The following is a 16,835-nucleotide window of genomic DNA, read 5'->3' as shown; positions in this document are numbered from 1 at the left end:
CAGAGAACCGGTAGTAAAAAATCTGACGGGCCCCACCCCCATCTATTCTCTGCCTCCCAAGTCCCAGCTGATCAGGAGGAAATGGGGATTTGCAGTAACCTTCCCCTGGAGTGGGGTGGGAATGGAGATTTTATAGTATCCTTCCCCTGGAGTGAGGTGGGAATGGAGATTTTACAGTATTCTTCCTCTGAAGTGGGGTGGGAATGGAGATTTTACAATATCCTTCCCCTGCCACGCCCACCAAGCCATACCCACAGAACTGGTAGTAAAAAAAAATTGAAACCCGCCACTGCTATAGATCTATCTCCCTGCTCAAACAAACATACCTTAAAACAGCCAAATGAGTCAGATTATCTGAGGGAGAATGCATGACACAGACACAAAAGCCATCAAGGGAATTGATTCAAAGAGAAAAGCTGCCCACTAAATAAATGGATGCTTTGGTCAGATGGTTTGGTTACTTAGTTTCATAGCAATTAACCAGAGTTTCAGCAAGGATAAAGGTTTAATGTTCAAGAGCATTTGCACATGAACTTACACAGCATCTGGCTGTGATTGCCTACTGATGCTAACTTTGTAGAGGCAGAATCTCAGTTTTAGATTTTAATCATGAGGAAAATGCTGCTGCATTAATGATATAAGCAAGAATTACAAATCAAGTCATTTTAGCCCATAGTCCATCTTGCTTACTCTTGCTCCCGCATAAAAGCATCGTTAATGGGTTTTTATAAAGGCTTTATTTTATGACTGTATTCCAAAATAAATTGTTCCCTCTCCTCCTTCCATGTGTATTTCAGTTAATCTTGCATCTGTAAATGATTATCTCATTTCTCTTGGATATATAATCCAGAGATACTGATTCAGTAAATGTATGAAAGATTTTTTGGGGCGGAAAGGGTATTTAAATGTTATTGAGAACAGCTGTTCAAAATTAGTCACCTTCCAAGTCATATTGTCATGTTTCTACAGTTTGAAAATAAGATTCCCAATCTGTAAATACTGAGGATTAGAAGAATTTGAATCAAGATCAATGCTTTGCATTATTTGACTAAGCTTCTGCAAAATTGTCAACCTGCTAATTATATTTTAAAAATTGGACAATTTCAAATGAATTGGTTTGTTTGTTCCCTTTTGGGAATTGGGGGTGAAGGAGGGACCAGATCTGAAATGAGTCAAATATCTGTTAGAAATATGTTAGAAATGTTAGTGATAGCAATTGTTTTAAATAAATAAAGCCCACCTGTAATAGAAGAACACAATTACAGAAATGTGCTTAGCTTTTAATAAAATATATAAACATGAAGATTCAATTCAGTGAGCAATGTTACTCTAAATGACTGACAATTACCCATAGGATTGACATTTCCTAGTAATTAATCTCATGGCAGGCTTTCTTGCAGAATTAGAATGCCAGCAGCAAAACTGAAGAACTTAACTGTAGTACATTCCAGCAGATGTGGCTTCTGCAACGACTCAATGGGCTTAAGTAAAGCAAGACTCTTTTTTTTTTTCATGTGGCACAAGATAATATTTGGAGACCTCAGGTTGATACAGAGCTGTATCTTTATGTGGTGGATTGTCAATGCTGTAAGCCACCTAAAAGTCATGGTGTGCAAGTTGGGGTCCGTATATATTTGTTAAACAAACAAATAAACATTTTGCAACTGAAATGAAAAAAACTTCCATATATCCAGGCTAGATTCAAAAGATGGTATGTCAACACTTTTTAATTTTTAAATTAAATTGAATCTGGTTGGTTTTATTTCCTAGCCAGCTCCCAAGCTGTGTCCCACCAGGTTGCCAACATGGCCATTAGAGGCAAGAGGAAATTAACATATCGCCTCTGACCTAATTGTAGATCCAGACAGCAAAGGGTAGGGTATGTTTTGGACTGTGTAGCAGCATTTCTGGGGTTAGTTCCCCTCTTCACTGATAGAATCTGGCAAATTTAGATGGAGAAAGACAGCTGCACAGGAAATGGTGCCAACAAGACAAGTTATGCTTTAACTTCAGAGAAATCACAGCTTTTTATATATCTACCTTATACTGAGTCAGGATAATGCCCTATCACAGACAAATCTCTCAGGAAGAGTTTTTTTTTTTTTTAAAAAAGAGTACCTATCCTCTGAGAGTATTTAAGTTCTTATGCCACAGATAAATGTGCAAAGTAGATGTTGTCCTATTGAGCCATACATTTTTAAAACCAAGAACACAAAATGGCCTCTTATTGATTAGCATTCAACCAAACTTGTCATACCTTGTCCTAGGAAGGAAAAGGGAAGGTGGCAGAAAGGCATAACTTTTCTGCTAGTATCTAACATCTTTTTCAGAAAAATACCTTTATATGTGCTTTAATAAATGTGGTTTATCTGCCTCTTTCCCCGGGAAAGGTCAGAGTTGATAAAGGAACTGAAACCAAGCGCACTGCAGTTGGACAACCTTGATGGGGAATTAGCAAAGGAGATTGAATCTAAAGACTTTTTTGATCATGAATAGCAAATCTTTCTTCTTCTTTGCCAGAGGCATTTTGGAAAGGGCAGTGGGTTCAGTCAGTCAGTCAGTGCGCAGGCAGAAAGTCCATATTGGAGAACAGCACTTACGTTTCTTTGATGCTTTCATATCTTTTTGCCTGTGGTCACATGGATATTTTTTTGTTTTTGTACTTTGGAAGCTTTTATACTTTTATACTGAGCAACCGGGGTGCATTGTGAAAAGATTTTGAGTAGGATAAGATGTGGTATAAGATTTTAAGTAAGCTAAGGTGTAGCATGTAATATTTTAACCCATGAGGCAATTTTTGTTTCCATTCTGTTTTAGAAAAAATGCCAGGTTCAAATAGTCATCCAAACATTGCCCTTCAGGTGTCTTTTTTTTTTTTTTTTGCAAAGGTTACTTGAGTTTTAAAAATTAAATAGAAAATGATTAATGCAAAATATAACATTCAGGTAAGTTTTTCACTAATTATGTTTGATCAAATAAAATAACTAAATTTAATTAGTAAGGAGCTGTATAAGCCAAGACTTTCAATCAAAATGTATAAATGAATGGAATGCACTTACACGAACACAAAACTTCCATATGAAATCATGGAAAGCTTATACATACAGACACACACACACACACACACACACACACACACACACACACACACACATAGAACCAATATTTCTCTCTCTCTCTCTCTGTGTATATATATATAAGTCCGAAATAGATCTATCTTAGTCTCCTTAGTCTCCCAATGGGCAGCAGGGAGCTTGCTGGCTGCTGGAAAAAAAAAGCCTAGAAGCTAGTGGATTGGGATTTCACTGAACTAAGGTTGCATAAAAATCTTGGTTTACGTAGGAAGAACCAGGCTAAAGAGAAATATATATATATATATATATATCTTTTTCTTTTTCGTAGGCTTTTATGTGCATATTCTTTCTAGCCAGGTTTTACCTACGTAAACTAAGTTGGTAAACTAGTTTACCTACGTAAACTAAACTCAACTTAGTTTACGTAGGTAAAACCTGGCTAGAAAGAATATGCATATATATATATATATATATATATATATATATATATATATATATAGGTCTTTGGTTATTCGGGTTTTCTCCCACGTAAAATTGGAAGTGTCTTGCCAAGACACTTCCAATTTTACGTGGGAGAAAACCCGAATAACCAAAGACCTACATAGAAACGCCCGCAAAAACCTCAGAAAACATATATATATATATATAACACCAATATTTCTGTACACACAACACATACATAGAGTGTGTGTGTGTGTGTGTGAGTGTGTGTGTGTACAGAAATATTGGTTATATTATCAGTCAACCATTACCTTGCTCCAAGGCTGACGAATGCAAAGCTAAATATCCATGAAACCGTGGGAAAAAAACTAAATATGCATTATTAAAATTAGCCACAGTTTTTTCTTTATTTCATGTTAACTGAGGAGAAACAATGTTTCAAAGGGGATTCATGCTAACCTGCAATAAATATTTTTCTCTACCTCTGTAGTATAAATCGCTGGGTAGATTTTTCTGTGTTTGAGCCAGGAAATCAGACACTTAAGTTAATGGAGTTTGTAATTTATGCAAATATTACATTTATCAGCTTTTGATATTTGTCATATAGCACCTGAATTCTACTTGCTATCCTTGTGAATGTGGGAATTTAAAAAGTGGATGATATGTTTATATAAAGGGACAGGATTGTCCTGCTGATATTGGTTGTTAATTGCTGTTTTCATAATGTGTTGGATATTTGTAGATATAAATTGAATGAATAGTATCTATGACTCTCTGGTCAGATTTTTGAACATATCCCTGCTGTTCATCCTGATGAATTAGTTGAAGTGGAGGTGAAGAGTTATGTAACATGCTTACAGATATCTGGGACACAAGATCTACTGATGACCTGAGTATTTGCTTCAGCTTATAGCTGGGTCAGAAAGTGTAAACTTTTTGCAAATATCTTCAACATTTGGTAAATATTTTTGATATGGGGATCCCAGAGAGGGTGTTGGTAGTCTTTAAGAAACACTGCTCTATGGTTACATTTTGCGAAACATTTCTCTTAAAATGCAACCATTCTATGCCACATAAAATGCAACCATTCTAATTTATTCCATTTTTTTATGGAGTTTTGAATTGCATTACAGTATTTGGAAAAATACTAGAACTTAGTCTCTAATGTGATTTGCCTTCCTTTAGATTTGATATGTGTTTTCCATTATGAGTAGTTCTTTGATATTTGTGTCTTTGTGGCCTGTCTCTGTCACAGCTTGGCTGAAGAAGCTCCTTGGATGAGAAGCGAAACATCTTCAAAGAAAACCCAGAAAGTCCAGCTGCCTCTTGAAAAAGCACATTTGGGACAACCATGACCTGGATGACTGAGAATCTTCATAGACATACAGTATTAAATATGTCTAGTTTGATGAAATGAAGGACTAGGGGTGACATGATAGTAAGTGTTCCAATATCAAAGGGGCTGACACAAAGAAGAGGGGGTCAACCTATTCCCCAAACACTGAAGGCAGAACAAGTAGCAACGGATGGAAACTAATCAAGGAGAGAACCAACTTATAACCAAGGAGAAATGATCAGTGGAACGACTTGCCTCCAGAAGTTGTGGGTGCTCAACACTGGAAGTTTTTAAGAAGAGACTGGACATCAATTTGTCTGAAATGATATAGTCTCCTGCTTGAACAGGTGGTTGGACTAGAAGACCTCCAAGGACCCCTCCAGCTGTTATATTTGTTTTATATCCTTATTTTCACATTACTGGTACTGTTCACTACCAGTAATTAGCATAATAAACTACCATGAATAGCTTAGTTGTTCAGGCTTAGTGTAAGACAGAAGTAACTGATTTGAGTAAAGCCTCACCATTCAGAATATAAGGGCATCAAAAGTGATGCTTCCTCTGTAACAAAGCCTTTTGTACTTTGACATTAGAAAAATAAATGGAATAGAAATGTTTGCATAAAGTATTGATGGTTACCTGAAAAATTAATATGTTTACAAAAAGTAAAAAAAATAAAAATGTCTATTTCAAATTTGATTAGAATTGTACAAAACTTGATACGTTTTTATGAAAGGTGCATTTATTTATTTATTGCAATAACTTGTCTTTTTTCTTTTTGCTGGAGTGGAATTGAATTTTATTTCTGCCAAAGTTTTGCTTCATCAGAAAGCACCATAATGCATTTTTCTTTTTAATTTTCTTAAATATGGTCAGAAATAACATTAATTTATTAAGAGGCAATACATGCAAACCCAGACACAAATATCCACAAAAACTTCAATCCAGAAGTTAAACTGCAATGCTAACCATTTCTTCCCATGCAGCTTAAGATATTATAGTTATTCAATGGAAGGCTGTGTGTTATGCATACTTGATCTACAGTAAAAGCTAAGGTAGGAGGCAAACAAATTACTTTCCAGAAATTTTGGACTATAATTTATTGAATTCCTTCTCATGAACCATAGTGATTGGAGCTGATAATAGTCAAATGTCAAAACGTTGATAGATAATGAATTAATCGGGATAGAGCTTTTGATTTATGTTCTGCTTTCGGTCAAAGGACAACTGAAGAATGTTGAAACAGGCCTTGGAGTGGAAACAGGCCTGGCATTTCTTATTTTTTGCTTTATAATACAGCTTTACAATTAGAAGGATGGCAGTTTATTTGAACAAATTTTACATGCCTTAGGAAAGTCAATTAGGAAACCCCACTCCTAAGAGGTCTGTAAGGGGCGTGCATAAGCGCACCAATGTGCCTACCGTCCCTGTCCTATTGTCCCTTTTTATTCGTATCCATTTCATGTATTCATAATCATGTTTTATACTTTTATCTGTTATCTCATATATGCTTGACAAATAAAATAAATAAAAAAATAAAAATAAAAATAAGTACAGAGATAATCTTGAATGCAGGAGCAGTTGAATAAACATCAGCTCAACCCTGAGAAAGATGAGGGGGCGAGAAAGAAATTCAAGATAACTCTCCCTTGATTCTCTTTGGTATGAGAGGAAGTAGAAGGAAACGTTGATAGTCTTTTAAGATTCTATAATACAATTCCAGTAGTCTCTGCAGTGTATTTTGTGACCTGCCTTACCTTAATAAGTTCACACACAAGCCCCTCTTTAATGCTATCCTTGTTCTGACTGACTTTAGCTTGCACAAAGCTGTTTTTCTCCCACTCCATGCTGCTAGCAAAATGGAGACATTCTAATTCAATTTCAAAAGTAGAATCAGGTGGAACTCTAAAGTAGAGGGAATAGTTTATATCTGTGATGCCGAACCTATGGCACACGTGCCACAGGTGGCACGTAGCGCCCTCTCTGTGGGCACACGAGCCGTTGCCCCAGTTCAATTCCAGTGCGCATGCCAGCTGGTTGTTGGATCTCTGCCGTGCATGTGGTGGCCGCACCTGCATGTGTAGGGGGGAGGGGCAGATGCAGGGGGTCGCAGATTAATGCGCAGGGAGGTAGGGCGCATGCTGGGGGCATGTGCATGCATGGGGGGCTGGGCGTGTGTGGGGCTGCGCATGCATGGGGTGCATGTGTGGGTGCACATGCATGTGGGGGGGCAGGGTGGATGCACCGGGGTTGCGGACACATTGCATTTTGGGGGTTCAGGCATGTGCGCGCGCATACGCACTTTGGGCACTCAGTCCGGAAAAGGTTAGCCATCACTGGTTTGTATGTTGTTGAAAACATCTCTAAGAAAAGTACTATGAAACCATTCTTAAAATATATTATACTGCTCTGTTTAAAAATGGCTCTGACAATTTACATTAGTGAGTGCATTATTGGTATAATTCAACTTCATATAAAGAACTTTACTTTGTAAATAAAGTCAGCTGCTTAGGTTTTCAAGAGGATTTACTTGCTGTAGATAAGCTCATTGTTACATAGTGACTCATGCTGTCAACTTATTTTATAATTACATGGGAAATTTTCTCCATCATACTTTTTTTTTACAATCCTTTTGTAAAAACAAAATCTCTTGTTTTCAAGCTTTTGACTTTACTGATGGAGGTAACAATATTTGAATAGCAGACCTAATTTTAAAAAAAGATCATTTAGAAACCTGAAAGGCGAGAATCATTCACTTCTTAAAAGTACCCTTTAATATGAAAATTCAGTAAAGAGAGGTCATTGGCAAACAAACATTTCCTGAGCATTCATCTAGTATGCAGCAGGAATACATTTCCGGTAGAATTCAGATACAGAATAAAAATAAAAACTCCAACACTATATTTCTAAGTCACCAATTAAGAAAAGAAACAGAATAACAGAGTTGGAAGAGACCTGCTTAGAGGCCTTCTAGTCCTGCTCAAGCAGGAGGCCCTATACCATTTCAACAAATTGTTGTCCAATCTCATCTTAAAAACCTCCAGTGTTAGAGCACCCACAACTTCTGGAGACAAAGTGTTCCATGTATCAATTGTTCTGTCAGGAACAGCTACAACCAGTAAGCTCTCAAACTTCCTATGTAAGCTGATGACAAGAGAGATTTAGCATCCTTGCCTTCTTTGGCAATGAGCTAATTTTTTCACCTGGGTAGGGAAAAGAGAGTACATTGTGTCATAATTCGCAGAAATACCTCCTTTATCAGTTTGACATACTGTATTTTGATGTCTGATGCAGAACAGGGAGCTTAACCCCACACCTCAAAAACGATATAGAAAATATGTAGCTTGCAGCTGCCCTGTGTTTCTATGCTGAAATGAAGGGGAAAAAACCAGTCTCCTCCAGATCCAGTATATCAATGGCCATGCTGTTTGGAATAGATGGGCGAGCCCACCTGCCACATTTCTAATTAATTAGTAAACATTTCAGTTTCAAAGACAGTCAATGATATACAAGAACAAGGGCCAAATCAGCAATAGAATAAATAGACAAAAAGCAAAACGAACAAAAACCCACCCAAGCATGATTTTTAAAAATAATTATAACAGCATTCACTCCTTGATAATCGTGAACAGACATCAAATATCAGGATAAAAATAGTTAGGACAGCCAGGGTTTGTATAAGCTTCTAGAACAGCGATGGCTAACCTTTTCCGGATCGAGTGCCCAAAGCACGTGCACCAGTGGTGAAATTTAAAATTTGTTACTACCAGTTCTGTGGGCGTGGCTTGGTGGGGGGGGTAATGTGACTGGGTAGGCGTGGCCAATTTTTTTTTAACTTTTAAAACCATTTTTTCTACAACCTCTTCGGCGAAGAGGTTTTTAAAAAATGCTTTCAAAAAGCTCTGACGATCCCAGCTGAGTTGCCTGATTGTCAGATGGTTTTTTAAAAACCCTCTGACGATCAGGCAACTCAGCTGGGATCGTCAGAGCTTGGATCATCAGAGGCATTTAAAAGAAAAGAAAATTTCTTTTAAATGGCTCTGAGGATCCAAGCTGAGTTGCCTTCATCAGCAGAGGGTTTTTAATCCTCTGCCGATCAAGGCAACTCAGCTTGGATTGTCAGAGCCATTTAAAAGAAAAAAAGCCTCTGATGATCGCGCGACTCAGCTGGGCATGGAGGGGGGGCAGGGATTTTTGCTACCGGTTCTCCGAACCACCTGCCTCCATGCTACCGGATCGGGCGATCCGGTCCGAACCGGGAGCATTTCACCCCTGACGTGCACTCCCAAACCCCCAAAATGCAATGCACGTGCGGTCCCCACGTATGTGCCCCACCCCCGCGCATACATGCACGGGCCCCTGCATGTACCCTGCCCTTACGCATGCGCATATGGTCCCCCATACATGCCCCACCCCCCGTGCATGCATGGCAGAGACCCAAAGACCAATTGACAGTGGGGGGCCCGTGCGCATGTGCAGCAGAGCTGAACTGGGGTAATGGCTCGTGCGCCATCAGAGAGGATTCTGTGTGCCACCTCTGGCATGTGTGCTCTAGGTCGCCATCATGGTTCTAGAAGATCATAAGAATAGAGGCAGATTCATGAAATATGCATTGTAGTAGACAAGTCATGAGGTGACCAGGATATGAGTGACTATCTGAAGGGCCCCCTGCTCTAGGAAAGGGTGCAATTGGTACACCAGATGGAACTTTGCAAATATTTTAAAGGCCACAGTTGCCACTTGCTCTTTGAATAGGAACTGTGAATCCAACATGACTCGTACTCCTGACTGGGGAAGTGGAACCCCAATCCAGAAGTAAAGATGGAAAGGCAGTTTCAATAATCACAGCCATTCAAACTTGGTCAGATTGAGTCAGAGCTGATTCCTCCCTCACCCATAGAACCTCCAAGGATTAGGACAAGAGTTTGGTAGGCTTGGTTGATTGTCGGGGATGGGGGGTAGGCTCAAATCTCTTAATTCAGTACCTGGGGGTTATGCAATCATGGATGAAAAGGAAAATTGAGGTGAAATTTGCAGTCTCTTCTCCATCAGTGCTACTTATAGGCAAAGCACAATTTCTTTCATTCATCCATTTTTCAAACTAGAAACTTTCATATTTTTGTGTATCCAATTTGTTCCTGATATCTGAAGTATGTTAAATATTCAATTTGACTAAACAGGTTGTTAGCTACCTCTATGAGCAAGGATGATTAAATGGTATGAAATGTTTTGCCTTTCATAACACGCAACACTTTAGGCATTACATTCAACTTTGATCAAGACTACTGTCAATCACAAGTTAGAACCACACACTATTTCAGTTTTTGTAAGAATATTTATATTTGAAGATAAATTCTTTCTGCAACAAATATGAGTATAGTTTTTCTTGTGCCAATGCTTTATGCCACCAAAAACTCCCAGAGTATTCATTCACACGGTGTATTTTAAATGCTAGAAGATTAATTGCAGATTGACAGAATATGCCCCCAAAACTCTAAAATCATAAATTACAGATCATTGGTATAACAGACTGGATAACAAACCTTGAAGTGTTGGGGGGTTTTTTTTGGTCCCAGTATAAAATTTTAAGCCATCACAAATCACCTAAAGAAATTGGGAAACACTCCAATGCACTTCCAGGCATCTTTTCAAGCTCCACAGCCAAAAATATCAGTGGCCTCAAAAACACTGTAACAGTAAGGATAAGTTATTTTTCCTTATTTATCCGAGTCTTAGACTCTTGCTGACCAGCTTTTCTACAGATTTTTCTTGAAACATTGATACAGAACAGATGTCCTAGTTTTGACATTCTGTACATATCAAACCAATTCTTAGCCATACTTCTTCTATGCATGCATTTCAGCGGCCAAGAAAATAAGAAGACAGTTACTGTTTTCTAGCTATTTTCCTCTCCTCACTAACCAGTGAACCATGTCCCCCTAACACTCCAAGGTCTTGTGATTACAGAACAAGCAATCACTTTGAGCTCAGAGATTTCAAATTAACACATGGAGCAAGGAATGTTGCTGGCCTCTTACTTGTACTGTAAGGCAAGAGCCTGGCCTACCTGATCCTCATCCCACCTTGATATCAAATGTACAGTCAAATTCATTAAGTGTATAGTATTTTTTTTTAAATTTGATTTATATGCCGCCCTTCTCCGGAGACTCAGGGCGGCTTACAATGCGCTAAGCAATAGCCTTCATTCTTTTGTATATTTATACAAAGTCAGCTTATTGCCCCCACAAACTGGGTCCTCAATTTACCTACCTTAGAAAGGATGGAAGGCTGAGTCAACCTTGAGCCTTGGCGAGATTTGAACCTGCAATAATTGCAGGCAGCTGTTCTTAATAACATGGTGCTTTAGACCACTGTACTACCAAGGCTCTTTAATGTGTAATATCATTTGAGATGCTGTCCAGTTGCAGCCTGGATCTTTAATTGGAATATTAACTCAGAACCTGCCATGGAGGAGAAGCAGGATATTTCCTTCTGCTGGTAGCACTAAGTCCTATGCATAAATGCCTCGTTGCAACAATGCTCATGCATGTCTTCATTCTCGAAAAGCAAAGAATTGCGTGGACAAAGCTCCAACAGATCATATCAGTTGTTCTCGTACTGTAAGATGATTTACAAGGTCTGTAGGAGAGAGGGGAGGATGCTGCTTTATATGCTGCTTTTCTAACAACTGCTGCTGTGGTCCCCAACTTTTGATTTTTTGCTTCAGTTCTGGCTCTATTTCATTTGGGATGGAATAAAAACAACTAAGGGTAAATATTAAGTGCTATTAGACCACTATTAGAGAAAAACCTTCTCCATTAAATAAAAGGACTCCTTTTTAAAGTGCTTTGTAGGGACTTCTTCAGTCAGAAACACTTGGGAAATTCTGGAATTAATACAGTGATGAAATCCAATTTTTTTACTACCGGTTCTGTGGGCATGGCTTGGTGGGCATGGCAGGGGAAGGATACTGCAAAATCTCCATTCCTACCCCACTCCAGGGGAAGGATACTGCAAAATCTCCATTCCAACCCCTCTCCAGGGCAAGTATACTGCAAAATCCCCATTCCCTCCCCACTCCTGGGGGAAGGATATTGCAAAATCTCCATTCCCACCCTACTCTGGGGCCAGCCATAGGTGGTATTTGCCAGTTCTCTGAACTGCTCAAAATTTCTGCGACCGGTTCTCCAGAAGCTGTCAAAACCTGCTGGATTTCACCCCTGGATTAATACCTAAGTAATCTGATGTACCTAGTTAAACAATAACAAGATCAAGAACATGTTGGGATAATAATGTGATTCACATGTGTCTTGATAGCCAGAGTGTAACATTTCTTCAGTTATCTGAATCCCGTGTCTAATATTTTACTGCTGCAAGTGGATAAATCTTTTAGCTAGAGTTATCCTCTGGTGCATCCCAGTGAGTTGATGAGTCCCCTGCGGTTGAATTACTTCAGAATGATTCTCAGGAAGGGCACGGTTCTGTCTTTTTGCTCACCTTCTCAAAGACTTGATTCTGTTAGACTCCCAATGATCCTTTCATGCTGTTCACAACTTGGCTAAGGAAAAGAGACTGCTTAATTGCCTGGTGCTTAAAAATGAAATAGAGAACCTTCACTTGCTTCACAATCGCTCACTTCACAAACCCTAAGATACTGCTCTTTACATGACAATGCCTTTAATAATAATTTCCCATTACAAGCTTTAGAGTTTTAAAATTAGAGCAGGTATATTTTCCCCCAGTGAGAAATATTCTTGCCAACATGAAAGAGTAAGGAAAAAAAATACTTTCCTGAAGTTCTGGTAGAAATAAAACTGGCTGTAGAAAATTTACTTTGGAAGATACATGTATTTTAGCTATAAGATACATCACTGTACCCATAATTGCCAAAGGGGGAAAAGTAGTTTGATTCTACTTAAGTTCTTACAGTCTTATATCACAAATAATATCTCAGTCTCAAATCATGCCTACTTACAAATATATCCTATTAATTTAGAACACACATGCAAAGGACTGCATGCTTAATTAGAATTACGAATTGTTTTACATTAGGTATTGTATTTATGACTTCATACAGTCACATTCAGTAAAACAAGCAAGTTGAATTGTGCTGCCACTCAAAAGAAAATTGAGAAAAAAATGCTTTAGGAAAAAACATGATAGCATCTGTAATGGTTAAATCTATACAATTTAATGGGAAAGCCAAATCCTAAAGTCAAGCTCTAATCACGTTTTCTATTTTAAGATTGCAATCTAAATATTTACTAGTGTCCTCATTGACATTTTACATTACTGCACAAGCAGATTTCATAAAGTATACTACCATTATAGTTAAAATCCTAAGGGATAAAAGTATCACATGTTTAGGAGATTATAGCAATTGGGTTCTGGTTATCAGAACATTGTAAGGTTATTCCCAGGACAGAGAAATATCCAGATGAATTTGTACTTCTAATCATAGATTAGATTTGGGATTACATGCCGTAATCAAGGATTATCTTGAGCAGGTTTTCCTCCAAGAAAACCTGAAAAGCTATGAAGAAAGATGCTGGCAAATTAACTAGCCTTATCCACAATATTAGCTAGGATTCAGACTACATCCTGGAAGAGAGTAAAAGAGAAAAGTATTTAACCCTCAATCACAGACTGGATGCTGTTTTTATATCCTGTGTATTCTATCAACCATGATGATTTAAAATTGGTTTTCCAAAAATTTCCAATTGGAAATTGATTTTTTTTGTTTACTTTAATAATGAACGGTACTGTATATTCTGTAAAATAATAAATAAATGAAAAAAAAATAGTGCACACATAAGTAGGGATGGGCATTTTATTACAATATCTGAAAGTCTGTTGGGCATCTATTTTTTGGTGTCGGTCCCTTGAAGAAGTTTCTTATTTTTCTATTATCTTTTTTGTAAAAACATATGAGGGTGAGATAAACATAGTTAAAAGTAAATAAAACAGACAAGCATCTCTAAAATATATGGGAAAAGCTTTTGAAACCTTTATAAGGATTAATCTGGTGGGCAAATTTTATTAATTGTATTTTGGAAAATAGGTGACTGATCCTATCGTGAGATATGAGGACATTATACTCTGCAAAGTAATTTGGAACAAATATTAAAATGCAGCTACTTTTCAAGTTATCTTAACTATTACTTCTCCCAACTTGAGTGATAATATTCAGAGAAGGAATCAAGTTCACAATTCATAGAGGCTTGATGTTTAGTTCAGTTTTTCACAGGTTTCAAATCCCAAGATCTGTTTGGTGATCAGTTTGCTGAAATCAGCAGGTATAACTTTGATAAATATATGGTTGTGGACTTAAATTTCATAGTGGAAAAAAGCAGGGGTATATATGTAGTAAATACAATCGGAACTAACACAGTTTATTGCACAATGACTCTTGAAAATTAGTTGAAAATGTGCTTAATTCTATAACTGATTCTCTCAAGATCCATGAAAATCAACAAGAATGGCCTACATACAAATCCTGGAAAATGAAATTTTGCTTAGCCAATCTGCTCACCAATGAAGAGCGAGTGTGAGACTGTGTCTTTGCGTCTGTGTGTGTGAACTTTCCTTTAGCCTCCAGCCTCATCAGTAGCAAGTTGTCTTTTTGCCTTAAATTCAGACTCATTGTAAATATCAGTGGTACTCATACTTGTTCTTCCTCTGCAGTTATTTGGATACCTTTTGACCTGGCAGGCTTATTTTTCAAGATCATTTAGGCTCAGTTTTTTTTTTAAGGGGAATACTGAAACAGGTTGCCATCTCCATATGACCTTCTTTTATTATCTCTTGTCCTCACTACAAGGTAATGGTTCATGAATGCTCCTACTACGTTTCCCTTAATCCAGGGGTTCCCAACTAGGGGTGCTCACATCCCCTGGGGGTGTGAGATGATATTCCAAGGGGTGCAATAACTTGGGTTTAGAAGTTTCAAAATGATAGTGTATATGCATAGTTATATGCATATAGTTATTAAGGGGTGCAAGAATATATCAGAAGCGTTCTAAGGGTATGGAGTATAGAAAAGGTTGGCAACCCCTGCCTTAATCAGTAACCATTCTGGTAAAATAGATACATGCTTGAGTCCTTCTGATTCCTGGTACTTCTTGATGGCCACTATAGGTTAATGAGAGCCAGTCTGATGTAGTGGTTAAGGTTTCAGGCTAGAAAGCCGGAGATTGAATTCTAGTCTTAGGACCAAAGTTGGCTGCATAACCTTGGGCCAGTTATTTTCTTTCAGCCCTAGGAAAGTGGTAATGGCAAATCACTTCTGAAAAGCCTTGCCAAGAAAACTGCAGGGACTTGTCCAGGCATTGTTTGAAAATCGGAATTGATTGAATGGAAGGAAAAAAAAATTATTAATAGTCTCTTACCGCTGTTTCTCCACTGCAGTTTTGGTAATGACAAATACCACTGATGCTGTTTGGAATCAAAACATCTTCCCAGCAAGATGGATCCTTTGAAAAAAGAGAAATGGAGAATAAAATCAAAACTCAAGAGTAAAAAATAATAGTTGATTTTTCTTTTAGAACTTACTGAAAAGGCAAAAAGAAAATAAAAGGACAAAATAAAAGATGTTTTACCAAAGTAATAAAAAAGAAAAATAAGAAAATTTACAGTAGGGATAAATAGGCTGATTTATATCTAGCTGATCAGGAGAAAGAATATTCAATCATCAGTGCTTTCAAGGTTTTCTATTGTTCTACAATTAAGAAAAATATTTTTCATTGTAATGTTCTACAACATCTATCTATCTCTCTATTTCTAAATAGATCCATAGATAGATAGATAGATAGATAGACAGACAGACAGACAGACAGACAGACAGATAGATAGATATAGATAGATAGATAGATTATAGATATAGATATATGCACTCTTGTCCCAAATATGCTTTCTTGTATGCAATTTGGACCTCAGATATATTGTAAAACTAATGCTAGAGTATTTCATGAATTTATCTTCTCATCTATAATACAATGGATTTCCCACTTGTATTTCACATCTTATTGCCTGAAAAGAAATCTGTCATGAATTTCTTCAACAGCATTTACCTTAGATAGTTGCAAATACAATGAATGTAGAACATACTGCAAAGTGTATATTAAATGTATTACACACATAAACAAAACAACAGAAATGTAAAATGAAAACATGTTCCTGTCAAAATAGCTCCTACGGTTATACATCATATTCACTGGTGCAGCACATGTCATTATCATATACTTAGTCGGTGGTAAAAGATAACAACTGGCTTTTGATTCTTTTCCAAGAACAATCCAAGCCCTTAGATGCTAAATGCCTGATTCAGAATATATATACAGTTTTATTCCCATTGAAAAAAACCCTACTTTTTAATTAAGTTCATCACCATCATATTGTCCATATACCTTGTCTTTGCAAGTACCTTGCAGCTGTTTAAAAACTCCATCTATTACTCTACTCATTTATGCTTCTAATCTATCCACACTTACAATTATTGAATTTTGGAGTCATCTTGCTACCAGTGTGGAAATTAAACATTAAGAATTACTCTGTTTTTTTAAAAAATGAAATGCTGTGTTAAGACCTGTATTTATAAGTTTGTCACTTTAGATATAATAAACTCCATTATCTTGCACTGTCCCTTATGAACACAATAAACACAAAGATGCACACACATTTGAATACTATCAACATACAAAATCAAAACAAAGATTAAAGTACTTATTTGTATTACGGTTGAATATCAAAATAGAGTAACACATATATATACCTGCCTTTGTGTCCCGATCAGTGTACACTTGAGGACCTCATGGCAGTGCGACAGCATGCAATTAATGTTGCTAGTTTCTGGGCAAGATCTGTTTAACTTGTACATATTTTAATTTTGTATTTTATATTTTAAATTTTATGTCAGTGGTGAGCTGCTGCCGATTCAGACCAGTTCGGGTAAAGCGGTAGTTGTGACCTGATGGTGGGAGTGGACC

At 37.3% G+C, this 16,835-nt stretch overlaps 1 protein-coding gene across 1 annotated transcript in view; it reads right to left on the bottom strand.

Annotated features, from left to right (window-relative positions):
* Positions 1–16,835, bottom strand: part of PRKN (parkin RBR E3 ubiquitin protein ligase) — a 719,133-nt gene that overhangs the window by 352,097 nt on the left and 350,201 nt on the right. The window contains exon 5 of the mRNA XM_070951429.1: positions 15,240–15,323. Coding sequence (XP_070807530.1) covers positions 15,240–15,323 — 84 coding nt within the window. The remainder of the gene's footprint in view (positions 1–15,239; positions 15,324–16,835) is intronic.

The sequence above is a fragment of the Pituophis catenifer genome, unplaced genomic scaffold, assembly GCF_029215685.1.
Source record: "Pituophis catenifer annectens isolate HBS135680 unplaced genomic scaffold, rPitCat1.0.hap2 SCAF_1, whole genome shotgun sequence".
In the NCBI taxonomy this organism is placed as follows: domain Eukaryota; kingdom Metazoa; phylum Chordata; class Lepidosauria; order Squamata; family Colubridae; genus Pituophis; species Pituophis catenifer.
Note: the sequence above shows the minus strand (reverse complement) of the source record. Positions and strands in the feature narration are given on the sequence as shown.